Here is a 26,277-nt window from a genome sequence, read left to right on the forward strand (position 1 = left end):
TGTTCATGGACAAAAACTATGCAAGGCTCAAGGAAGCACAAATTGCACTATACAAAATGTGTTGGACAAAAATTACTGATGGCGACACAACAACGTCTAATTTTGTTCGACATTTGAAGTTGCAAAAGGAACAGTAATTAAAAGCTGTGTGGTTGAAATGGCTTTACCTTTGGTGAAACGTGCATTCTGATGTGTTTATGACTCAAAAACTCAAAGTTTAGGACTTAGGACTTGACTTGGGACTTCAGTCTTGACTTGGTCCTTATTTGTGACTTGCAAAATGATTACCTGCTCCCACCTCTGATGCGTTCAGGTTACAGCAGTATACTGTACATATAATGCATAATGCATGCATATACATTGAAAGCATCTCACAAACACGTGGAAAGGTTTCTCTGCACGTTGCTCTGTTAGATTCAAAAAGGAGATGAGTTCAGGTCAGAACAGGAAATCTTCACACAGTGATCTCTTCTAACATTGACACATGCAGACACACACACACACACACACACACACACACACATACACAGTACCCCCCAACAATACACTGCAGTGTTACAGAAAAATCCAATGATAGCATTTTGCACACCCTGCTGTTTGCACCATTACAGCTCAGCTTCATGTGGCTCTATATACACAATTGTACAGCTTTAATTTACAGGCAATTTTCCTCTCAAAGCTGTCTGCTTGTTCCTCTGCACACTGCAGAGGGGCACAGTTGTGCATCCATTGTTAAAATGATTATAAAGATGTTGTTTACTGCCATTACTCTCCACCGCCTGGCTGTACAATTGCCTGGATTTCTTTACAGTTGTGGTTTGTGAAAGAAACAAGCACAAAACAGAGATGAGGGGTTATGAAAGTACAATACTGTAAATCTACAGAAGCCTGGTAAAAAAGCAGACAATTCTTTCTGCTCTCTTCTTTGTTTTTCCCATTATTGTGTTGTTTTCTATCTACATTTTTATCTGATTTTATTTTCCTATCTCTCTTTTCTCTGTCTCTCTGTGGTGTATCCGGCTGGATGCTCATTAGCTTCAGGTAAGAGCCTGTTATTTCCACCACACATTCCTGTTATGTCCATCTCACAGCTTACATGCTTATGTTACTCTGAGCTTTTAACATGTCAAGGAATCCACACAAACATTTCTACAAACACAGCAGCTGTTGTCAGAGTTGGATCCAGAAAAGTGATTTATGAGAAGCTACTTGTCACAATTTCACAAGTATACTCAAATGCATCGCAGCATTCACAGAGGCAGGGTCCACTCCTTGTTTTATCTACAGCAGTGATTATGGTTTTATCTCTTAATTGTTCGAAGGCACAAAGGGCTGGTCAGACAGCCAGTCATTTGAAGGATTTTTATGGTGGAACATTACAATTCAGTTTATTATAAATGAAACATTTGAGAACATAGTCTATACTAATTTGGCTAATCAGAGGTATCAGAAGTAAAAATGCAGATACTTCTGTTGAAAAAAAAAGGCTCTGAAATGTACTCAAAGTGTGAATGTAAAAAGTCACCCTCTGGAGGACTTTTCTACCGGCTAGTTATGCAAAGTTAACTGAACCTCACTGTTTCTCAGGGGTCAAGTCTCTGCGATGGATACACCAATGAATTGTCTTTTCTGTGTTATTGCTCCATCCATTTAGGTTGAAATTGGTCTTGATGTTGGAAAGGTGGCTTGCAATAATGCAAAATAAAAATAATCAGTAATGACTTAAAACTAAAGTAACGAGCCTGTTTTGAAAATGTAAGGAGTATAAAGTACAGTTGTGTTAAATGTAGGGAGTTAAAAGTAAAATTTGTCAGGAAAATAAATACTTAAATGGACAGATACCTGAAAACTCATCTTAAGTACTGTAATAAAGTGTACTTTACCTCCCAAGTCTGTGTCTAATGCAGCACTAATGACAATGTTGTTCCTCACAAGTGGCTCTCAACTTATTTATAGCTATCATCTTTCTACTATCAGTTCGTTGCTTCACTGGCTACAAGTGAGAAGCCTGCTTCCGTCTGTCTCTGTGTAAAATCAAGGGCCAGTTGTTTCTAAAATTAACAAGAATTTTGTGTCATTCCGCCACTGTTTTCTTTGGAAAGCACATATGTGGCATGCAAAAACAGAGAGCTTGACAAGCGTAACAACAGTAAAAAGGGTGAAGCAAATATGCTTTTGTTTTGTCATTGAACCCGTCCAACATGCTGTGCAAACTGAATGCAACATTTTAATGTCCAGCAAACAGTTTTCTTGAATTTAAATGACAAGAAATGAGGTGGGGGATAAAAAACCACCATAGCAGAACATACCTATTACTGGTCCTAATCCAAAGCATGTTGACAGAGTTAACTTGAACACACACACACACACACACACACACACACACACACACACACAGAGCTGCAAGTGCAGGTTATGGAATTTGCACTCTTCTACGCCTGTGTTTCTCCTTCTGCTAATTCATGTTGTCTGCTGCACTTAGCGGTTGAGCTAATCTCCTAATTGGCTGGGAAAATCCTGCAGAGGAAGCTATCGATTGCTACAGCTTCCAATTACGGCTGTGGGGGGCAACACCATAGTTCAGGGATACAGTAAGCTGCTTAACACCAGACGGCCGGTCAATAGTCTGGCCCAGGGTTACGCTCCGTTCACATGATTCAGTTTTGGTTGTTAACTGGTGCTGGTTGGGGTGTTGCTTCCAGTCATCATGCTCAATCTTGACTTTGAAAGTGTTCCCCTCTGGTGAGTTTAATGCTTATAACCCTTAAAAATATAAGCAGAAATGAATACACAGCTATTAGTAAGTCAAAGTAATGTTTTATCACACCTCTCACACCCACACAAGCCTCCATTCATTTTATAAGGGAGATACATATCTGCTGAAAGAGTTCAATGACATTTTATATTTGTATTTAAAAAAAAAAATATTTTTCCCCTTTTTCAGTAAATAACCTGTTTTTATTTTGTGAATAAATTATATTCTTTTGCTTTTAATACCAAGGCTTTTAAAGCATGTTTTGCATCTCCGGATCAACCTGATTTCATTAGCAAGGACACCTCTCACCAGGTAATAGAGAAAGCAGGGTACAGCTGTCCTATGTGCATCCAGTACGTGTCTTGCAAATCAAAACACAGTGAGAGAACAGAGCAGTAGTAGAGAGTGGTTCAGGGATTATATTTATATTTTCATTCATGTGCATGTTTATCATTGACAGCCAACAGATGTGTCGCTTTCTCCTCTTTATCTCTCAGGTCTAGTCAGCTCTGACATCTATTTCACTAGACTTGTTTTTCAGGCATAAAAATAATTTGATCATCCTCTCTAATTAGAAATTATAAAACATAAATGACTAAATTATAGCTTTGCCTATATTAAAGGTCTGAGTGTCTACAATTTAGGGGGATCTGTTGGTATATGGCAGAAACTGAATATAACATTCATGAATATGTTTTCATTTGTGTATAATCACCTTAAAGTAAGAATTGTTGTGTTGTGTCACCGTGTTGCATCACCATATTTCTACAGTAGGCAGAAGTAAACAAACTAAACACTCACTCTAGATTTGGTCTGCTCCCTGATAGACAATATGCACTGATGAGAGAGGGTGAAACAAGTGGTTGATAAACAAGTTTCTGCTCTTATTTTTAGCTGTCTTATTGCCCACAGAGCAATGCAACAGTATGTCAGGCTTTAAATTTTACCAGTTGAGTTTCAAAATCCCTACAAACCACAAAACTAACTGTGATGGAAGCCAGAAGCACGCTGCGGGGCACGCAAGGCAGGTAATCCTTGCTCATTTGCTTGTGCTTGCAGTTTTTGCTACTGACAGGCTGTGATTGTTATTCTAAGTGTCTGACAACATAATGGAAAGGACTGCAACAGTGAGAGACCTTTTTTTAAAGAGTAAGTTTGTTTGACCAGAGACAGTTGTTTAATTACTTTCACCCAATTCATCAGAGATGAAATTTTTATTTTAACATCAACATTTTCACGTAACGGATGACAAAGAAAGGTATTAAAACATGAGTCTCAGTGGTAAAACATACTCATTTAAGCTGTCAAATATTTGTATTACGCAGACAAATCTGATCCAGCTGAAAAATGTCTTAGCCTAGGACGACCCTACTCTAGATATGGATTTTCACATTTTGCAGCCACCATAAGTTCTCCTACATGCTTGGAAGGGGAGGGTGCAACATGTTGGTTTCTATCTGAAACCTCACCGCTGGACGTCATTAAATCCTAAACAAGAGCAAGAGGTGAGAAAACAGAGGTTTAACCCGCTGAAACTGAGTAATCTGTTTGTATCTGGCCTATAACTTAATAAATGATGACTTGATTGTAGATTTTTTATGTGTTTTGAACTGAAGGGGTGAAGGAAGAGAAAAAGGGTCTGTTTTTCTCTTTCATGTTGTATTTTTGTTGGACAGAAATCTATGAACTTCATAAGGATTTTTTAAGACATATCTACCACAGATGTGGGCTTAGATTTTGAAGGAACTTACAGACAGTACAATGTTCTGTACAAACATACTGACACCAAAAGGCTGACAGCTATGCACACAGACAGCAGACAGCTCACACAAAGATCAGAGAAAACAAACACAACACGCTGTACTTGGACACATATTCTTTAATCATATTCTCCTCTATGCAGTTCTTTTCTGACACACCGTCCTCCCTCCTCTCTGCACCCTTCTGCCCTCGATTTCACCAACCCATGTTTTTCCCCTCCTCTCCCAGCAGGGTAAGGAAGGTTTCCTGCAGATTCTCCACAGATACATGGAGGTCCACGGCACAGTGTATTATGAGACCCAGAGACCTCCGGAGGTCCCGGCCTTTGTGAAGAACCACGGCCTGCTGCCCCAGCATGAGCTGCAGCAACTACTGCGCAAGGCCAAGGCAAGACACAGGAGAAAATATCACCCACACACATCCTATATCTGCTGAATTCTTACTGCTGGTGTTAGTATGAGTGCAGAGTCTCCATCTGCTGCTTCAGTTCTGTCTTCCTCTTCATACACAACCTGTTTCTCCTGGAACACATACAAACACATCATAATTACTGATCTAAAGACAAGTTAATTACCATAATTACAAAATAACATTCTGATTGTTTTTCCAGCTCTTCATTGGCTTTGGTTTCCCCTATGAAGGCCCAGCCCCTCTTGAAGCAATAGCCAATGGCTGCATCTTCCTGCAGCCCAAGTTCCACCCACCTCACAGCTCACTCAATCACGAGTTTTTCAGAGGCAAGCCCACTTCAAGAGAGGTAACCTCATTATTGTTCATTATCGCTCATATTTCCCAGCATAAGTCACTGATGAGGATGTTTTGGCCGGTGCAGTTTTACCACCAGCCAAGTAACTATATTCATCAGCAGATCCTTTAAAAGAACTGGCACAAACTGTAGGTGCAGACAGCACATGTTAGTGCTTGATAAGAGGCTGGGACAAGAACAACAAGATCTGTGTTGAAGAAAGTCTTATATGATCTACTTCTAGCACAGTGTGTTCTGTACAGCCTTGAGAAGAACATATTTTAATTGCTATGAATAGTTGATCTGCTGATCTGCTCTAAATGTTTCACATTAGAGAAAGTTTCCAAGTTTTGTCATAAAATATTTGCATCTTTCAACATATAAAATGATCATTTAATATATACATTTAATACAAGGAAATACCCATTGTTTTAAGAAAAAGTTCAGAATAAACAAACCAGTCTACCTACCTACCATAACCTTTTAGATGTGTTTTAAAGGTGCTTTTTGAACCTACCTTGTTTGGTCTGGGCGAAAATTACAGGTTTGAAACCTCTGCCAGGCCACTGTCAGGACCAAACAGGTGAACTTTGGACAGACCGAAAGAGGTGGTCTGGGTTCAGATCAAACTGAACCATGGTTTGCTTTGTTTCTAATATGAAAACAATTTCCTGGACAATTCAGACTTTTGGACTAATCGCAGGAAGTTCTGGCAGGCTACTGTCAAACCTGGCAAGAGGAAATAAACGCAACAAAACAAAATAAGCCATGGTAGCACATGGGGAGAGAAGGAAAATTCTGACACTTTCTAGTTATTTTCCAAGAGGATAAAAGGGAGAGGAGTTTGAATGTACTGACAACACACCAATGTGCACACCCGTCTAAAAAACAATCAATTGCAAATTTAGGGAAATGCAGCTCATGTAGGTGATGATGATATGACATGATATCTACAGTTTTTTAGTGTAACAAAACCATAAACCATGGTTCAGACCTTGGTTTGGACTTTCAGATGTGAAAGCACATATAGAGCTCTTACTATATGCCCTGCATGTATTTTCTGTATGTTTCCTACACACTTACTCAGTGCCACAAAAGTGCTGAGATTGTTTTGATCCCACCATCTTCATCATGTTGGAATAGTACATTTAGGTCATTCTGACCTGACAAAGAGCCCGATGTGATTGAAATTTTGTCATTATTAAGCGTTTGTCACATAATGTGCAGGCTTTTTTTTTGCCTTAGCCTTGCACCTCATATGCCTTTACATTCTCTGTCTACTTCCGAAGGTGTCCTCCCAGCACCCGTATGCAGAGCAGTACATCGGCAGGCCTCACGTCATGACAGTGGACTACAACAACTCCTTGGAGTTTGACTCTGCCATCAGGGAAATCATGAGGACCAAGGTACTCACAATGTGCACTCTAACTCAGAGGGACAGACAACGACAATTGTACATTGCGTAACAGTACTTATGATTCCCCAGCTAAGCGATCAGGCCATGACATTAAATGAAAAAAGAAAAGTTCACTAGCTTCACTATTCATTCAGCTTCTCTACAGTCAAAGCAGTCATCAGCATTATACAGAAGAGATTTTTCATATGGCAACATTAATACAACCCCAGTCTCTGATGCAAATCATTGCTGTTTGGCATGAAATAAGAAGATAAACAATAATAAAAAAAAGATTAAAATGTAGCGTGCAGAGTTGTGATAATAAATCACTGTATTCTTTAACTCAGTGAGGTTAGATTTATGAGACAAGATGTCCTTGTTTCTGTTTTCTAGTGTTTGCTTTTTGCCTTTGCCAACAGGGAGTTGTGATGAAGTCACAATAAAGTTCTAGGCCTCTTGCTGTCGCTGTAAGCCGAGATAAAGCATTTAAAAAATTTGATACAACTTATCCAAAATGGAGTTTTGCCAGCTTGTAGGTAGCTGTCTGATACTGCAGAATGTTGAACTTTTCCAAGCGGGAAATGTGGGCTGATAGAGAATATGAGGATGCCAGGAACTGCCAGGAGTGGGAGAGAGGTTAATTAAGGAGTCAACCGTGGAGATTAAATCTTTCTGGAAAGCACGACAAACGGGGAGAAAATGGGGAAAGAATAGAGAATGATGAACATACAGATGGAGAAACAGAGAGATTGAGAGGGAATCTGAGGCCCGGATCGACTAAACGTCTGCGTGGTTACAAAAGCTTTCAGTTCTCATTAAATAGGAAGACTGATGTGCCAGCCGGGCGGAAATTAGACTCTAAAATGAGTGCAACGTTACCCTTTTATATGTCAAACTATATATTGTTTACAAACGTTAAGATTGCAGGTGCACCAAGTGTGTGAAATCGACACTTTGAATGAGATATTTAGCGGTGGATCACTATTCTGTGCTCGGCTGTAATTGTCTGGAGGAAGCGTTATCTCTGGCAGTGCACCCACGCATGAACAGTGCAGGAAGAAATGTGCCTTTTGTCATTACAAGCACAAAGCTAACAGGAGAGCTCTAAACAGCACCGTGGCTATCCAGTAACTATTCATTAAGTTATATTTAGATCTGACAAAGTGATTATTGTTTGCAGCTGAAGGAATTATACTTACTGCATATGATACTTTAGCCACCTGTCATTAGATGCCATGGCTTTCAGTGTCAGGCTCACTGGAGAGATCTCTGCACTGTTCTCACTAGGTCACATAGAGCACTAACATCACTAAATACAGGCAGGTTCTGCTGTCCGTTGCCAACAAACTGTAGCATTAGAGCAACTTTTGCAAACCACATACATCCAAAGAGTATAACATGCATCATGTGTTGGATACGGATCATATATGTAGCTAATTAGTGAGTAAGCAAGCAAACTAACAAGCAAGTCAAGTCAGATTTTACTTACATAGACCTATGAACCAAAATCACAAACTGCAATTTGCCTAAGGGGACTTTACAATCAGCACAGTGACACCCTCTCTCTGTCATTAATATTGGACCCTCATTAGCGTGCAGACTAGCACACTACCATAACAAAAAGTACTTCAAGCTACTACGAGGAGTTGTTATGGTTATGAAACAGTCTCAAATTATTACTGATGCCTCTATATGACCTACATAACCACACAAGACCATCACTGAGGAGATCGGCTGTTTTCATGTGTAGTTGTTTGTCATGCCTGCCACCAGGTCGGGTTCTATAACATCAGATGAAATAAGCTTGTGTTTATATTTTCACAGACGATGTTCTTTATATTGTCCATAAGAAAAAACTTAACGGAGTCTTGGTTGTGCGTCTCTTCTCATGTGGTGTGTAGGAGGTGTACTACACGTGCACAAATTGTTGCAGTTAATGGTAAAAGCATGTCTCATATGAATTTTGGAGCAAATAAAACACAAGATAAATGAAGTAATACCTTTAAGTAGTCTATTTAAGATGCAGTAACTGTATTCACGATACCACGAATTTAAACAGTAACAGAATAAAGTTAGTCATATTTTGTTTTTTAAATATGTTAAACTGTTTGGGTGGTTGTTTAGCTCAGTTGGTAGAGCGTCCGCCCCATGTGTGGAGGCTGTCAGTCCTCTGCAGCGGCCGCTGGTTTGACTCTGGCCTGTGGTCCTTTGCTGCGTGTCATCCCCTCTCTCTTCACCCCCCTTTCCTGTCTACTTTTCAGCTGTCCTGTCAAATAAAAGCAAGACAAGCCCAAAAAACATGATTTAAAAAAAACTCTCCAACTCTAATGGCTTTGGCATTATTTCTCTCCATTTTAGCCATCTAGCTAATTGCATATTGCATTTCATCAAGGGCCAGAGCCACAGTAACACTCCAACAAAGCACCAGTCTCACAGAGGGATCATGTGCAGCAGGAGGACAGCTGTCTGCATGAGCCTTTAAAGGTTCTGTAATAGTTTGCGCCTTTAGCAGATTAGACAGTAGTGTGGAGATTATAGGAAATATGATGTGTGTCTGTGTGTGTGTGTGTGTGTGTGTGTGTGTGTGTGTGTGTGTGTGTGTGTGTGTGTGTGTGTGTGCACATGTGTGTGTGTGTGTGTACCTGTGTCTGTTCTCTGCATCTTGTTTGTGTTGTCAGACAAGCTACAGTTCAGCAGCACTGGCTGACTGCTCCGTCTCCGTCTGCACTGTCAGACTGCTGTGAGTGAGCTGATGGACCCCTTCACCCTTCACTAGAGGCACAATGCCCCAGCAAACACACACACACACACACACACATACACACACACACACACACACACACACACACACACACACTCACATACACACAGATAATATTTTTCTCTTGAATCTTACCAAATATTAACACATATCTAAGAGATCAGATATTTCAGCACACAGAGCCTTACCTGCACATTACAGCCATTAATCTCAAGACACACACTCAAACATACACACTGTGTATGTGTGGGCGTGTCAGCCGTGTGTGTGCGTGTGGCAGAGGCTCATGTTCAGTCATGCAGGACAAAGCAATCTCTGGCTGGCTGACAAGTCCTCATGTTCCAATAAATCCTTTCTTCATCTCTTTCTTTCTTTCTTTCTTTCTTTCTTTCTTTCTTTCTTTCTGTCTTTCTTTCTTTCTTTCTGTCTTTCCTTCTCATCCTTGGTTTTTTTTTTATCTCCTTTCCTTCCTCTGTTCCCCCTGTCTGTATTTTTCACTTTCAGTCCTTTAATCTTTCTCCCTCAGTCCCTCAGATATGTTGTCTGTCCAAATTATTAATCTGTATGTTCCCACACTGTGGTTAGGGTTAGGGTTAGGGTTGTTCATAGAAAGTCTGGTTAATTGTTCAAACCACGGAGGAAAAAGTTTGATAACTAAAAGGTTTACGGACTGTAAACTGCCATTATATAAACCAGTATCATACTGTCTTTGTAGTAGGCAGGGTCTGCAGCAAAAAGTATTTTAGACCCCTAAAAAAATTTTATCACTACTATGGGTTGGTGTAGGACGGCCTTTTCCTGTGGCAAACCATCTAAATAGAAGCCAAATATCACTCTCTCCAAACCAACCAGACTCCAAATACAGTAATTTTAAATAGCAAAACATGGGAGTTTCTGTTAGTATCTGCACTATTCTTTTTAACACCAAAGCCACTCAAAACCACAAACTAACAGACTGATGCAGTGATCGACCAGAAACTCCTGTGATCTATAATGTAAAATTACTGTTTTTGCCTAAGGAGTCTGGTTGAACGAGAGATATTTGGCTTTTTGTCAAGGTAAAGTGTTAAAAATATTTTTACATATCATACACTTGAACTTTGCTTAGCTTTCTACACTGGGACACCTGCTGCTTCCCCAGATTGGGAGCATGGAGACTGGCATCTACTGTTGGTAATACACTGACTATCCATCACTCCCTCATACAACCCGCTTGAAATAATCTGAACCATCCCTTCAAATTTAAAAACCAATAGAAGTCTCCGAGGTCACTGCTGTAAATAAAAACACGCTCTAAGTCACCTTGCCTTGTCAAGTAAAGCCAAGCGAGAGAAGTGACAGAGAAAGGAGGGAAAAACTTTGTTACATACAGTAGATTGTAATTGCAGGAAGCTTGTGTGTGTCCACGTGTTTACTTTCTGCTCCAGCTTACAAAGTAGATTAACATAAGGCTTTGATCAGATTTGCAGTGTGCGTAACTTTTTAAATTGCATCATCCCTGCACACTTGCTTCTCGGTGGTTTTCACTTGAAATGGGCCAAGTCTGATTTCACACATGGTTGAGCATTAGACTGCTTTGATTTCAGATTGGAAATGCAATTTAGTGAGTCGGCTATCATTTACAAAGGCAGGTCTTTTGCATTAGGGTGTAGAGACAAGCTACTTCCGTCTCTGTGAAGTCTTGTGTGTTCAACAAGGAGAAAAGTCTTTTGATTTGTTCCACTTTTGTAAAAACCTCTTTTCAGTCAATCATGAAGCTTTATTTGACATTTTAAGAGTGTGGCAGATTTTCAGTTAGGATATCGACAATATCAAGCAGTTTTTAAAATCAGCTAATTTAATTTGTATTCACCCTGGCATTGCAGTCACATATTCATCCAGTTTTGTGACCGTCAGTTTGTTAGTGTGTATTGAACATGTTGGTATTAGCGAGAAACACAAAAGAATATATATATAGTGTCTCCAGCTCATCTCTAATTGGGCCAATCAGAAGTGTGCTTTAGTTATAAAACTGGCACATCACAGCAGCGTATGATCTATTGGTATGCAAATAAAGCCTAATGAGTTTCCAAGCAGTGACACACTGTGATTAGACCTCGCATAAATGTGACAATAGAAACATTCATCTGTTGAAATTAACAAGGAGAAGAGACAATTTATTGCAATTAGTGTGAACAATGAAGTGACAGCAAAAAAGTTACGCTTTAATATGTGCTAAATAATACAGAAATAATAACGGGGTGAGACTGTGTGTTTTTGTGTGTCTGTTTTTCAGGTTGAACCGTATCTGCCTTATGAGTACACCTGTGAGGGGATGCTGGAGAGAGTCCATTCCTACATACAGCATCAGGTGAGGTCGTGTCCGTGTGAAGACAAGTGTACGCAGAGCGACGGACAAAATGTACATAAAGAAATTTTCTGTCTTTTCGTCCTTTGTCTCTCTCACATGCCTACTCTCTTTTCAGCAGTCCTCAAACCCCCCGCTCTGCTCAATATTTCATCATTTGTGTGCATTCAACACCCAGAATATCGTGTGTGTGTGTGTGTGTGTGTGTGTGTGTGTGTGTGTGTGTGTGTCAGTGTCTCTGTACTCCATGTATGTAGACTTATGATTAATCTACATGCTAACTCTCATTACGAACCACATATCTGCCCTCCGGCTCATAAGCAGAAGGTCTGCTGACACTAATGAGGAGGGATGAGTAAAGAGGCAGAGCAGAAGTGTGGGCATGATGATGATGATGGAGGGCTGGGAGAAAGGAGCATTTTTTTTTTTTTTTTTTTAATAATCCCGCGCTAGATGTCAGACAAACTGTAGAGGGGTTTCTTAACAGCTTTTGTCTCCTCTTGACGGGTCAAAAGACAAACAGGAGGAACTTCAACTAGATTCCTGTCTACAAGGAGATTTACTGAGTGACATAGAGACCAGAGCTTACAGTTGGTCAACCTTTGTGCTCTCTTTAGTGTTTTTGGTTTCTGGTTCGGGATCTTGATTGGTACTGATGTTTGGCTGAGATTACCTGCTGATGTGAGGGGTTTATAGATACAGTCTTAAATCTCCTGAACTGCTAGCAGACTCAGAAATTTCAAACACGTTTGATATTTAGGAGTTAAAATCTGGATGATTATGTCAGTACTTTCTGAGCAGAACGGCAATAGCAAATGAGAGCTGACAGTGTTGCCAAGCATAAGTAAACTACTTAGTACTAAGTACTTACACTAAGTAAGTACTACTACTGTTTTCAGATAAAAAAAATAATTAGTATGACATTACACTTCTGAGTAGACAACTGTCAGGTAATCTGAACTGGTAAACTTTTTTATTTTTGTTTTGCCAACTATAACTTTTAAACATACGTAGTTAAAGACGTTAGTCCAACCTATCTGATGTGGCTGCTGTGTTTATGCACTGTGTTTCTCTGCTAACATTTTTATAAATAAACTAACAGTGATATCCCGCTGCTGGTCAGACAAACTACTCCTTTTGTGTGAACTTTTTGTCCCAACCTAACATTTGTGTTGTTATTAATGTGAGATGAAAGCATAAAATGTGCATTTTAGATGAATGAGATGTCTATACTTTGAAATAACATCATGAAAATAGAAAATATTCAACATATTGGTGCCATTACATTGTATGTTCATACACAGGGGTTGTTTGCGATTGGTTCTGTTAAGACTCCAGCATTACCTCACCAAGTAGTTGCACCACGTCAATCTGCGTTTTGTTTACATCTGATTCCCCATGAGATCACATGAAGATGTGCATTGCTCCCTCTGGCATGATAATCTTAATAGCATCCTGTAGTGTGTGATGCTCCAGATATTCTTTCAACTCTCGGAGTCTGAGCCAAGAATTAGTCTACTGTACTAAAAAAAGCTGATTTGTCAGCACATATGCATTAGTCATAATGATACACTGGCCATTGACAAGCACCTTCTTTTAATTTGTCACATATTTTCTTGGATGTTTTGTATGTTTTGATGTATTTATTTACTCCTTTGTAAAGCATACCCAGTGAAATACTGTGCCGCTTGTTGAAGAGTGCTATACAAATCAGCTTGTTTTACCAGGTTATCAAATGTCTTAGACAGCTAAATTACACCCCAACTCCAACGACAAACAGACATTAATCACTAAAAATTGTCTGTCTGTAATCATCCAGGCCAGTGATACTTTATGATATCAGTAATTTCCTCAAAGTGAAGCTACCGCCTGCTCTATTTTGATGCAGTGAGACTGGAGTACAGTAGGTGGGCAGCAGCAACCTGGAGCATATGATACAGGCTGTTTGTAGAATTGGATATAACCAACTGTGGAGGTGGAAACACACCAGTAACCACTTGTTATTTTTAAGAACCTCCACTGGTAAAGGATAGGTTCACATTTTCTCATAGGTGTCTTAAGCTTTAGTCAGATATGTACATTAAAACAGTGTCTACCTGCTATGATTGATCCTCTTCATTCTTGCCACAAAGTGATTCCTTCCTTAAGAAATTTCAATATAAGTGAAATCCTCAGACTGTGCAAAGATACATTCCAAAGTGTGACCAAAGCTGGTATGATGTTTAAGTCAGTCATATCAAGTGAGTGATCTTTCAAAGTTTTTCTATACGATTCCCTCTGAGTGTTATCATTCAGCGCAGGGGGCAGTGAGCTGCAGCTCCAGAGCCTCATGCGACTCTTTTGCCCCTCTTCAGCAGCTCGCAAGGATTTTGAAAACAAACAAACAAAAAAAAAAGAAGACAAGGAAATGAAACAAAAACAGGGAAAGGAAAAACACGTGCATTGGATTAACATTAGGAAAAGACCTCTTGGAATGATGATGAAAGTAGAGTGATTACAGAAAACTGTTTCGTTGTGCATGTGGCCATGAGAGTATTGTTTTCAAACACTTTAATATGCTTTTTACCTAGCTGCATAATTATTCTGCCTATAAACATAATAAAACACACTTTCTCTCAACAGTCTACCTCAATAATATAATTGGACAAACTAATGCCACTATATCTTTCCCCTCCAGGACTTCTGCGTCCCAGAGCCTCCCTTCATCCCAGCCAACCTTTCCAGACAGGGGTCTGCGGGGGGCAGCAGGATTACAGGACCTCTGTTTGTGCCGCTGCCCAATTCCACAGCCCTTGGCTGGGCGTCCAACATGACAGCTCCCCCTGCCTGGCCTCCTCTCAGCTCCCTCAAGCTGCTCGTCTCTCAAGAGGGCCAGTCCTGTGTGGAGGCGTGCCATTCAGCTGGTTTCATCTGTGAGCCCGCTCACTTCCGCTTCATCAACAACAAGGAGGCCCTGCATGGGTGAGTCAGCCAGAAGCAATGTCTGTCAGGGTAACACTGGGCCAACCTGGCTGAGAGCTGCACACAGACAAACCTCTCTGTTTCTAAACCAAACTTTAATTAAAAGTTTAGTCGCAGTAATCAGGTACACACTCGGTCAGTTTTCCTAGAGGGATATTCTTGAGGTAAGAAGCGATTGAACACTTTGGGTGTAAATCACATGAAATTTCAACACAATTATATTGATTCTTTGGACAGCAATATTTGTTGATATCACAAAGTCGGCAATGATATAATTTCAATTCACTTTAATTGAGGGGCTTGCGATCAATATGAGACAATATCACATACCCATTTAATTTAATCAAGTACAGAAGAAGCTGCAACCCTCTTCTTTTGTTCTTTTGGTCCATAAAAAACAAACAAAAAACAACCTGAAAATAATTGTGAGTGGTTACGTGCAGTAAAGTTTACTTTAAATTTACTCCACTAACACACATAAACAATGGCTAGACAAGAGCATTTGACAAAAGTATAAACTTCGGCTCAGTAACTGTTCATGTACAAAACAATTGTTTTTTTTTTTTGCTAATCACATAATTATCTTAAGCCGATGGCATTTTACACTGCAGAAAAACAGCTAGTGGAAATTACATGTTATTTATATTTTTCCTTACTCTCCACTGGTTTAAATCACTGAATCTCCTGATAGAAAACCTCTGTTGAATTTCAGTCTGAATGCACATTTTTTCAGCCCAATACCAATTAACCAGTGCAGCTAATATTACTGTAGCAAGAGCAAGTTAGTGTACTGTATTCACAGCCAGGTTTGCTTTGTTTCTTGAGTATTTTATCTCGTACTGGCAATGTTTGCATATATTTCTACACTGCTGATTTATTCCCGCAGAGAAAATATCCTCATTGTCTTTTTCTTGGCTGCTGTCCATTATCTGCTTGGCATTTGTGCTGTTTGAATGTTTAGAAAGGAGGTGCATTTGGACAGAAACAGTAACACAAACAGCTGTGGGAATTTCAAAATAAAAGTGTATGTTAAAGATGATGGTGTGGGTTGATGTTTTTACTTTGAATTGATGATATTGGATTGTTAATCACTGAATTGATACATCTAACTAGATCAATGGATTATTACACCCCTATTAAATACTTTTTGATACTTTTTGAATCCTTCAGACACAGTCTTTTGACTTTTTTGATTTTGACGTCTCATTACAAATCTTTTCTCCTCTCAGCTGGACCACCTGTGGTCAAAACACTGTCAAGAATAGAAAGACAAAGCAGAAACAAAGCTTTTGGATATTTTTTTGTCTTAAAGCACAAAAATCAAGATCCCCTCGAAGAAAAACAACAGCTCTGTAGCTGAAAAGTTCCTGGTTTGTTACCAGTACATCTAGCATCTAAACCTACTGTGTATTTTTGCGCTGCCTCAATGTATAACTTCTCTAACACTAGTTGACACTGAGAACAGGTGAACAGGCTGCACCTCACCAGGTATTTATTTAGTCTACTGTCCCAGCTCCAGGCAGTTGAACCACAAACTTAAGTTTCAGACGCAGCCTTTTCTGGAGCTCTGGGACTAGAACGCCTGCTGGTGTTTGAGTCTCTCCTCCAAACATCCCTCCTCCTGGCTGCTTTCAGCTTTTATTCTCTGTTTTTCTTTCATCCTCCAAGTATCTTTTGTGTTTTCTTCTTTTTTTTCCGTCTGTCTGGGTTTACAGTGCTGCTCTCCTTTGTTTCTGCTCTGTTACTCGTCCCCATAGCCCAGGTTTCCTCAAGTTATCTTTTTCACTCATACCTGTCTTGCAGTTTTTACAAATTCTTTGTTACTTTTCCACAAAATTTTGTCGTTCTCTTTTTTAAATTGGCATCTGTAGTGTGATGAAAGTGATCAAATGTCTCTACTTTCCATTTATTTTTAGGTTATACCAATTCCACTTTCCACTTGTCCCAAATAAAAAATAACTTTTATTACTTTTATTTAAGTTTCTTATCACTTTCAAGAACATTTTCCCTGTGATTGAACCTGGTGAACTGCTATTTTCAGGTGTTTACAGACCTCTGCTCCTCTGTTTCACCCCTCAGGTTGGAGGTGCAGTGTGAAGTCGTAGACTCTGAGATCAACCACATCCTCCCAGCCTTCTCGGTGGTTCGGCGTGAATGCGGCCTACAGCGGGAACCCCTCCTCTTCAGCTGTGCAGGACACTCCCCCAAATACAGACGCCTTTGCCCTTGCAGGGACTTCCGACGTGGCCAGGTGGCGCTGTGCAGAGACTGTCTATAATAACGGTACATGTGAAGGTCAGACGCAGAAGATTTAGACGCAGATTGGTGGGGGATAAAAGGCACCCACAGGCCAAAATGGGTGTAGAGCTGTGACAAATGGTGCAGAGAGGCAGCTTCCCTCCCAAAACAGTAAATGTAGGATGACATGGAGCATGCGTGGATGGCCTGAATAGTCTGCTTGACTGTAGTTGTTATACGTAACTTGCTGGAAATAAAAAGCAGTTCGACATCGTACATCAGGGCTCCAATGACACCAGGTGTCATTACAAGCAGGGGAAAAGGCTTTTATTACCAACAAACTTTCACATTAACCCTCCGACTACAGGATAATAGTTTCTACAAGATGCTGACCGGTGATATGATCCACAACATGTCATTTTTGGAACTGTGTCTCACTAAAACTAAGGGGCTCAAGTTTGAAAATGATACACTTGAAGAAGCGTGTGACTGCAGAGAAATTCAGTATTGGGACTTTAGTGTCATTCCATGACAGAGACTTCAAATATCTCGGCTTGGAGAAGGCAACTTCGGGTCAATATCCAATCTCCTCTCTGCACTTGGACAAAGGATGATGGACAACCAGGTTATCTCCTTCGCTTTCTCTCTCCCCTCCTCCAATGATGGGCAGAGTCATTTATCAGACCAGACCCCAAGTCTGAGGCAACATCGGTCAATGCAATCATCTCTGGTCGCAAAAAAAAAAAAACGAAAGGAGGAGGAGGAAAGAGGACAAAGATAAAGGGTACAAGATTATTTTTCAATAAATAAGCCTTCAGAGCTCTATGCTGAATTTTTAAAGAGTCTTCTGGGCTTTATGATGGAAAAAACAAATCACGAAATAAAAAAATCAGAACAATCAAAGTGTTGAGGTAGTTTTTATGTTGAGTGTCGTCTTCTCTTAGTTCCTTTATTCTTTTAGGTTGGAGTGTTTCGTCTCTTCTTGCTCTTACAGCCATCTGTTACGAACCTCCCACCATTCACATTCATCTGGATTTCGATCAATCCATCCGACTGCAGGCAGACACGTTTGATCTTTTTCACACAGAGTCAGCTCTGTGTGAAAAAGGTCGAAGCTGTCGATGAGAAGTGACAGAGCAAGTGACAGACAGACAGAGGAAGGAGGGGTCAACAATGTGCTTCCTCCTTTGAACTTGATAAAGATGAAACACAATATCTGCAGTTGTCTTGACTCTGGTCTAGAGGATGACACAGGAGTGGATTTTCACTGTTCTGTTCCAATTCTAGGACAGAATTTAAAAAAAGAAAACTGTCTTGTCCCAATACTACCTCACTGTGCACACACATCATGCACAGGTCAGACTAGATAGATAGAAAATAGAAAATAGATAAAAATTTCCTATTATTATTGTGCTTCGCGCTTCTGCCTGTTTCAGTTAACATAGGAAATCACTGGCAAATCAAAAAAGGCAGGTTTAGAGAAACTGTCATGACCACACTACAACAATACATTACAAAATAAATGCTGGAATAAACTAAACATCAGAAACTGGTGACGTCAGTTTGGTAACAGTTTAAACTGATTTAGAGCAAACTGCTAAATCAGAAGAGGTGTAACAGCCTGGATCATGGCTCAGTGAAAACACACTTGAAGAGTGCAAAAGAATAATACAACAGCCTTTTTAGCTACTGGTAAAAGTTATTTTTTTTTTATTCAGATTTAGAATATAATGTGGTCTTATTTTGTAGGTCTATAAATTATATTTTTATATGATAATGATAATGTAAAAACAGAAACTGTCACCTCAGTCTGCAACTCCCCTCAGCTCTGTGGAGCTTAACAGTGGGTTTCAGCTCATTGTTAAACTGTCCGGTCCAAAACGTTGCTGTTTAGGTTCACTCTCACTGTTCTCATAGTGTTGTTTTCAGCCTCAGCAGGCAGCTGTTTTCAGGGAAGAAGACTTTGAAAACCCACTGTACACCACCTGCTCAGCACCAAACGGCAGAGAGAATCAGTTAGCAACTAAGTGGTGAACATAGTGGAGTATTAAGCAGTTAAAGTGCTGGATATTCTCCACTGCAGGACAATGTAAAAAAAAAGAGCTGGTTACCTTGCTGAGGAGATTCAAGTGTGCAACCTGTCGATTGCAGCTCTTCTCGTTTAAAAAGAATTCTAGTTTTCTAAACATATTTTGATGAACTGTCATGATTAGTCTTGTCCTCAATATTCTACCAGAGATTGCTCCTTTTATGAGAGTGATGACAAACACATGGTAGCATCTCAGTCAGGTTAGCCGCGGTCCTTCCGCATCATATTTTCACACTGTGGCCTCCTATCTAGAGACATTCAGTGGGTCTGTGGTGACCAATCGTCCTGGTTAGTTCAGGTCAGTCCCGATTTATGGCTTCATGTCTAGGTGTCCCAGATCTTTGACGTCTCTGTCCTCCTTTACACCACATGCTCTAAAAATCTCCATGCTGTATTCTTCCCATGTGTATAGAGATACAGCTTTTATTACTATGAAAACAGTGATTGATTTGTGGCTATTTTTTTTATTTATGGGCACTTCTCATTCACTCCTTAATTCGTTATATTTTAACATCAGATCCATGCAAAATACTCCTAAAGAGTAACTTTAATTTAAAAACCTTCAAAAAGTCAGTTAAGTATTTGATGCAAACATTTTTGGACAGATTTAGGGTTTTTTGTCTTTTTCAAGTCAAATGAGATTAACCACAACTGTGGTGAAGGCCATCAGTATAATTAACACATGGGTCTTTGATGAACTATTAAATGATGACCTGTGTGTCATACATATCATATGTGTGTTTGACTGTATGTGTGTTGGACAAACACAGCCGTTCTCGGTCTGAATGGCAGTGACTAAAGCGAATTCAATGAATAATAAATCACAAGTGTGAATGCCAAAGTAGATTCATCAAATCCTCATTGACCTGCACTACCACAGGGGAAAAAATGTCACCCTATTCACCAGCTCACTGTGATTTCAATTTAACACCAGGGGCAATTCAAATTGCAATGAATACTTTTCATCTCCGTGATCCATCCATCTTCTTGAGTGAAATATTTACGATGATCATAAAAAAACACTTAGGCCTTGTGCAGAAAATCAGTTCAGTTCCCTGCGTGAACGCAGCACTTGAGAGCAGGCAACAGCCAAGAGAACCGTACCAGTGTCAAATCTATGATCATAATGTGAAGTACTGTCACATCTAAATCCATCTCAATCATTCATATGAATTAAAAGCTGAGTACATATTAGATACAGCCTTTCTTTCCTCTGCAACTTTTGTACCCACCATAGGTCCTCCTACACTCTTGGAAGAGTTGTTTGAAATCTGCAAGTTTAAGGCAGTATGATTTTCTGATTGAAGGAGCAAGTCACATTTTAGGTAGATGGAAATAATTGTTGCCACTCTCTTATCAATCTGTTCATTATGAGGATGTAGCATGTGAGTTAGTTTAGTTTGTCATAAAAACTGGTAACAGAGAGAAGCAGCTGATTTAGTCCAATGTTAACAAAATCTGCCTAACTGCACCTCTAAAGCTCACTTTAAAACTTTGGTTCTTGTGTAGATTAAAGTGTGTCGGACTATTTCTATTTCTTGCCTAGGTGCAATTGGGAGACTCCAGGGACTCTAGTCCCGGCAAGAATGTAAATAAGCGTATTTCACAAAATGTCAAAGTATTTCTTTAAGGTTAAGAAAAGATTGTGGCCATGGTTAAATGGTAAAATGTCACTATTACAGTGAGACAAGACTTTAAATGCATTGTATGAACCTCACAGTGCTTCCTATTTGGCAATAGACAGAAACGATTCAAATTAGATAAATATGATTGTAAAACGTGGGAGACAGAGGTTTATGGTCTTGGTTGTGTCTGTGTGAACGGCCAGATACTTTAGGCGCAGGCACATGAAACTAAACCAGGCTGAGCATAGTTTTATTACTACCGTCAGATATTAATCTGAGCCTATAAACTCAGAGCTTCCATCACTCTCTGAAAGTCTTTATCTGCTCTCAGAGTGACTTTCAAACTTTACACATTAGTGCCTGAGATCCAGATGGGGAATTTTCCCAACAGCTGCATTCCCTCTTTCTGTAGATGCCCCATCAAAAAACCTCTTGACTTGCTTCTGAATGACACGGGCTGTGTGTGTGTGTGTGTGTGTGTGTGTGTGTGTGTGTGTGTGTGTGTGTGTGTGTGTGTGTGAGTGAGTGAGTGAGTGAGTGAGTGAGTGAGTGAGTGAGTGAGTGAGTGAGTGAGTGATAGAGAGAGAGAGAGAGAGAGAGAGAGAGAGAGAGAGAGAGAGAGAGAGAGAGAGAGAGAGAGAGAAGATACGCTGCACAGCAAGAGCCTAAATAGTCATCAAAATGCCTTCAGGCTACTATTTCAGCAGAATGTTTTTTAGCTGTGAGTTTCTACAGTTTGTTTTGACTGAAGGCTCCATCCAGACCGAAAGACCTAAAGCAAACACTTCGTAAATCAAAAGAAACAAATAGTGCGTAAACATGTCATGACTGAATCTAAATGTCAGTGTCAGACATCTGTTGGTTCATATTTATTCTTCTTTACACCTTCACCAAGGAGAACTATTATTGTGCCATCAAAAACCAAAAGCATATCCAGCAGCAGCCAGGATCAGTTATCAAATTTATCACAGTAATATTCACCACTCAGTATAAAGATGGGGGCAAGTTATTTTTGTGTGCCAGTGAATTCACAGTGGGGAACATTTACACAGAAAATGGCTGATCGCTGAGGGCGATGCCTAATCAAGCCTCCTTCAGTGAAAACAGCTCTTCTGCCTTCTGTTTAAAGGAGGTTCATGCGTGACTAAGACTCTCACTAAACAATTACTCTGACGCTGCTTTTTGTTCTCCAGCAGAGAGAAGTGCACATGCATAATTTTTAATTGTTTGTATCAGGTTCCACAGTGATGATTGTGTTTCACATGCATGGCAGCAAACCGTGTATTTGTCGTGTGGCTCATAACAAGGAAATCTGACAGAGATGATCCTTCATCCGTGCAGCTGATCTTAATTAAATTTTAGTTTGAATTTGACTTTAGTGAAGAGGTGCTGGCAGGCTGCTGCTGAGGGAGCCTGACTCACCTGTAGATTTGTAGAACAAGATATTAACACTGTCAGTGAGACTCTCAGCAGCCAGACTGTGTGCATATGTGTATGAATGTATTAGTCACTTGACAGACAATTAATTGGCAACGATTATGATTACGATCAAATCTTTTGAGACTTTTTTTTCAAGCAAAACTACCAAACAGCTTTTTTTTAAGTGAGACAGATCTTATGGCTCTGTTCCTCTGAGAGACATCTCATTGTCCCTTTTTCTTTTTATTTAAGGGATATTTAAGGGTTTACTATGTTTTACTAGGATGATGAAAGGATAAGAACTTGATCAGATTTACACCTGTATTCATTTTGTCAGAAAATTTTGATTTAGTTTTAGTCTCTCTCTCTCTCTCTCTCTCTCTCTCTCACACACACACACACACACACCCATCTGCCTCCACCTACACCTCTGCTTCTTATATAAAAACACACCAGCTCGGGTTTTGCAAGAGTTTGATTTACTAATTAACTCTACTTCATCATATGGTTTGTTGAGTTTATCTGTTGAAGGTTAGCTTGTAATAGATGGCGACAGACAGATGGTACATCCAATCACTTGCTAAGTATTTTTTGAAAGTGCTCGCCTGACAAGCTCTCAGATGGTTCTGTGTATCTAAACCGTCTCGGGTGTCAGGTTAGTGAAATATGGGCAAAATGTTTAAAAAGTACGCCTCTCTTACCAAATACGACTTTGTTTGTTTGCACCAAAGAGTCCTTGAAAAGAATTGGATTCGTTGCACATGTAATGTCACTATCAAACATTTGCTGGTGCATTCTCAGGTGTGAGGACTGGGATACTGGTTTTCTGTTCCATATGCTACAAAACCACATGATTAATCAATTTAGAAATGATTTTCAACTTAAGCAGCCCTAATTTAGATCATCTCATATGTGCATTTTTTTTAATGCACACTCATAATTTACAAAATACTAAGTTTAGTTTTCAGATGTAGTGAAAATGAAGTCAAAAATACAATATTTACACCTCATGTGAGCTGGAATCTGAGTATAAAGTGGCAAGAAAGGTAAATACTTAATGATAAAATAGAGACACTTCAGTGCAATACCAAAGTAAATGTGCTTGTCTATCCTGTCTATAGTCCACGTGCATGTCTCCGTCTTATTTTTGTTTGTGTCTGTGTTTCCAGGCAGTGTGTGGGCGACTGTATCTACAAAGCAGCATTAATGAGCTTATTATCAGTCCTATTTGGTCTGTCAGCTGTTAAGGAATTTGAATTAGAACCACATCCAAGCATATTATTTATGCTGTTTAAACAATAATTAATCAGTACAGGAACAGATTGATGTACACAGCTGAATAATTACTGAGCCGATGAAGATAATAAATATACAACTGGGTGGGAAGCATGTTTGTCGGAACCTGCCATTCCTCGGTTTAAGATTGACAAATGCGTGGGCATTGTGTGGTCATGGTAGCCTGCACACACGGACACACACATACAGTGTATACACAGACGCGCACTCATTAAATGTCTCTGGGGAACACAGTCTGTCCTTTAAAAATTCACTAAATACTCACACACGCTGTAAACACACATTTTTAAAACATTTTTCCTCCCTCCGTCCTCTGTCTTTTGTTTGTGTTTTGTGTGTCATTTTTCTGAGAGTTCTCAGAGGTCCAATTTGCCCACCAAACCTTTGGTGCAACAGTCTTGCTGACACACACTTTGTTTGTTTGTACGCGGTAGCTGGTACAGTTTGTGTGACTCTAATTACCTTTCCCCCTGGTTTGTACCTCCGCACACTGCTCTGTGTGTTTATGTGTATGTTTGTGTGTTTTCATTTATACATACATACATGCCTAATAACATATGCCCCAAAGTGTTGATGTCTGGAAATTAATGGATGCCTTTCTGTGAATGTATGCGTGCGTGTAAGAGATGTGAAGACAAACACTCATCTCTTTGTAGTACTTTCTCATGTTTCCTGGCACAGCTCTTTAATGAACCCGACATCCTTTGAAGTGGAGGAGGAGGAGGAGGAGGAGGAGGAGGAGGAGGATGGTTGGATCCAGCGCCTTTAGTCATGTGGTCAGATCCCCACTGGGCTTTTCACATCAAGGTGGAGTGGGTCTGTTTCCTGTTTGCCTCAGATGTGCTGCTATCTCAGTGTCTCTCTCTGTAAAGAAATCTTCACTAATGTGCCAACACTGAGGATTACGCAGGGTTCAAACTTGGGAGACAACAGTGGTGAAACGCTGCAGTGTTTTTTATGCATGTATCTATGTATGTAAGTATGCTGAGGGGTGACAGCACTCGAGAACTACAGGAAGATATAAATATGAGATGTGTATGTTTGTGTTTATCTCCAACAGAGTGAGCGTAAGGATTCACCCTTGTTTTGTAGTGAAATACACAATGGTGAAAGTATTCAGATCCCTCAAAAGTCCAGTGCTTAAGATTTTTTTGCAAGTATATTTTTAGTTGTGTTTAATAATCTGAAAATAAGAATCGTTGTGATTTTGTAATGTTAGAAAGAGCCATTAACTTTCCACAGTAGTCCAGACCAGACAAACTAAAGACTGGCTCTCAATTTGGCCTTTCATGTTTATCTCAAATTTCATGGCCACTGTACATTTTCCTACATGCATGGAATCCACACGCTCGCCACCATGTCACTAAATCTTACACACTGCTCCTGTAAAGGCATAATATGCAACATTTTTCTAAAAACAACAATGAATAGTCAACACTTATGACACTAGAAGTGTATGTCGGTGACAAATCCTACTGATTCTACATTAAGTAAAAGTACCACTACCACACTGTGAAAGTACTTGTGTGTAATACAAGTAAAAGTCCAAGTCACTCACAGTAAATGCACAGTATGTAAGTTCTGCTTCTGGGGGTCTCTCTCACATTAAAACAATAATAAAAATCATATTCTGATCACCTCTAAAGTAGCGTTGGATCACAGGAGTTGTTTCCTTCACTGTTGACATCGTCAGGCAGAAATCATGTTCACAGATGAGGTGATGTATTAAAGTTTTGTTCATTTTATGTTTAGTCATGTTTGCAGATGTCATTCCTCACTCTCTGGTGTACCTGATGTTTTCCATAACTTAGCTGTCTGGGACTGAGCACTGTTGGGAACATCTGGGATAATGTAAGTACACACTTCAACTAAATAATAATCCAGAAGTATGTAAGTATGAAAGTATGCAAGTATTCTCTGGAAAATGTACTTAAATTATCATATGCAAAGTAAGTAAGTATAAAGCAAAAGTACTTACTGAGGTAAATGTATATAGCAAAATGTTCTTAAAGTATTGAAAGTAAACCTCATTCTGCAGTAAAATGTTCTCTGTGAGCATTTTATTATTATAGATGATGCTTTTTGGATTATTAGTACTGCTGCATTTTACATTTTACTGATGTATATGTTTAACGTGGAGCTAATTTTAACTACTTAATATACTGTCGGGGCGTTTAACCTTAAGCAATATATTATATTCTATAAGATCTTCATATGTCTGCAACGTTGTTGTCCTGTGAGAACCACGTATCTCTACATATTCAACTTTTAATGAGCTCAGAAAAAAATTTGGTAAATTTGGTATGAAAAACTACATTTGTAAAGGTAACAAGTAACTAAAGGTGTCAGACAAATGTAGTGGAGTAAAATGTACAATATTTTGAGATGTAGGAGTATAAAGTGGTATAAAATGGAAATACTCAAGCAAAGTACAAGTATCTTGACTTTGCACTTGGTTGTACTTAAGTGCAACCTTGAGTAAATGTATTTATTTACATTTCCACCACTGAAAACACCTCCAGACATAACAAAAAAGAAAAGGAGGAGGCAGAGATGAAGGAAGAAGGGAAATTAAAGGAAGAGGAGGTGATGAGGTTGGAGGATATTAGAAGAGGATAGAAGGGCGGGAAGAAGAAAGGAAGAAAGGGAGGAGAAAAGAAGAGGTGGGATGAGATGTAATGCAGGAAAGGTAGAGAAAAGGAGGAGGAGAGGTGGAGATGGGAGCCACGAGAGGTCGACAGCGTTCTCGTCAATAATGCATAGGTAATTGGCTGACTCCTCCTGAGTGCCAACGTGAGCCTGAATAAATAAAGTTGTGTGTAAATAAAAGAGCTGCTCAAAAAGAGCAGCAAATCAATGAGAGATGCTCCAGGTGAGCAGGGGA

At 39.6% G+C, this 26,277-nt stretch overlaps 1 protein-coding gene across 1 annotated transcript in view; it reads left to right on the plus strand.

The window, feature by feature from the left end:
* LOC146330148 (alpha-1,6-mannosylglycoprotein 6-beta-N-acetylglucosaminyltransferase B-like) overlaps positions 1 to 18,273 on the plus strand; it is a 159,364-nt gene extending 141,091 nt beyond the window's left edge. The window contains exons 12-18 of the mRNA XM_084715636.1: positions 1,036 to 1,041; positions 4,745 to 4,903; positions 5,127 to 5,273; positions 6,551 to 6,667; positions 11,694 to 11,768; positions 14,443 to 14,726; positions 16,806 to 18,273. Coding sequence (XP_084571762.1) covers positions 1,036 to 1,041; positions 4,745 to 4,903; positions 5,127 to 5,273; positions 6,551 to 6,667; positions 11,694 to 11,768; positions 14,443 to 14,726; positions 16,806 to 17,004 — 987 coding nt within the window. The 3' untranslated portion in view covers positions 17,005 to 18,273. The remainder of the gene's footprint in view (positions 1 to 1,035; positions 1,042 to 4,744; positions 4,904 to 5,126; positions 5,274 to 6,550; positions 6,668 to 11,693; positions 11,769 to 14,442; positions 14,727 to 16,805) is intronic.
* Positions 18,274 to 26,277: the final 8,004 nt, after the last annotated feature.

The sequence above is a fragment of the Lutjanus erythropterus genome, chromosome 3, assembly GCF_056507025.1.
Source record: "Lutjanus erythropterus isolate fLutEry1 chromosome 3, fLutEry1.hap2, whole genome shotgun sequence".
NCBI lineage: Eukaryota > Metazoa > Chordata > Actinopteri > Lutjaniformes > Lutjanidae > Lutjanus > Lutjanus erythropterus.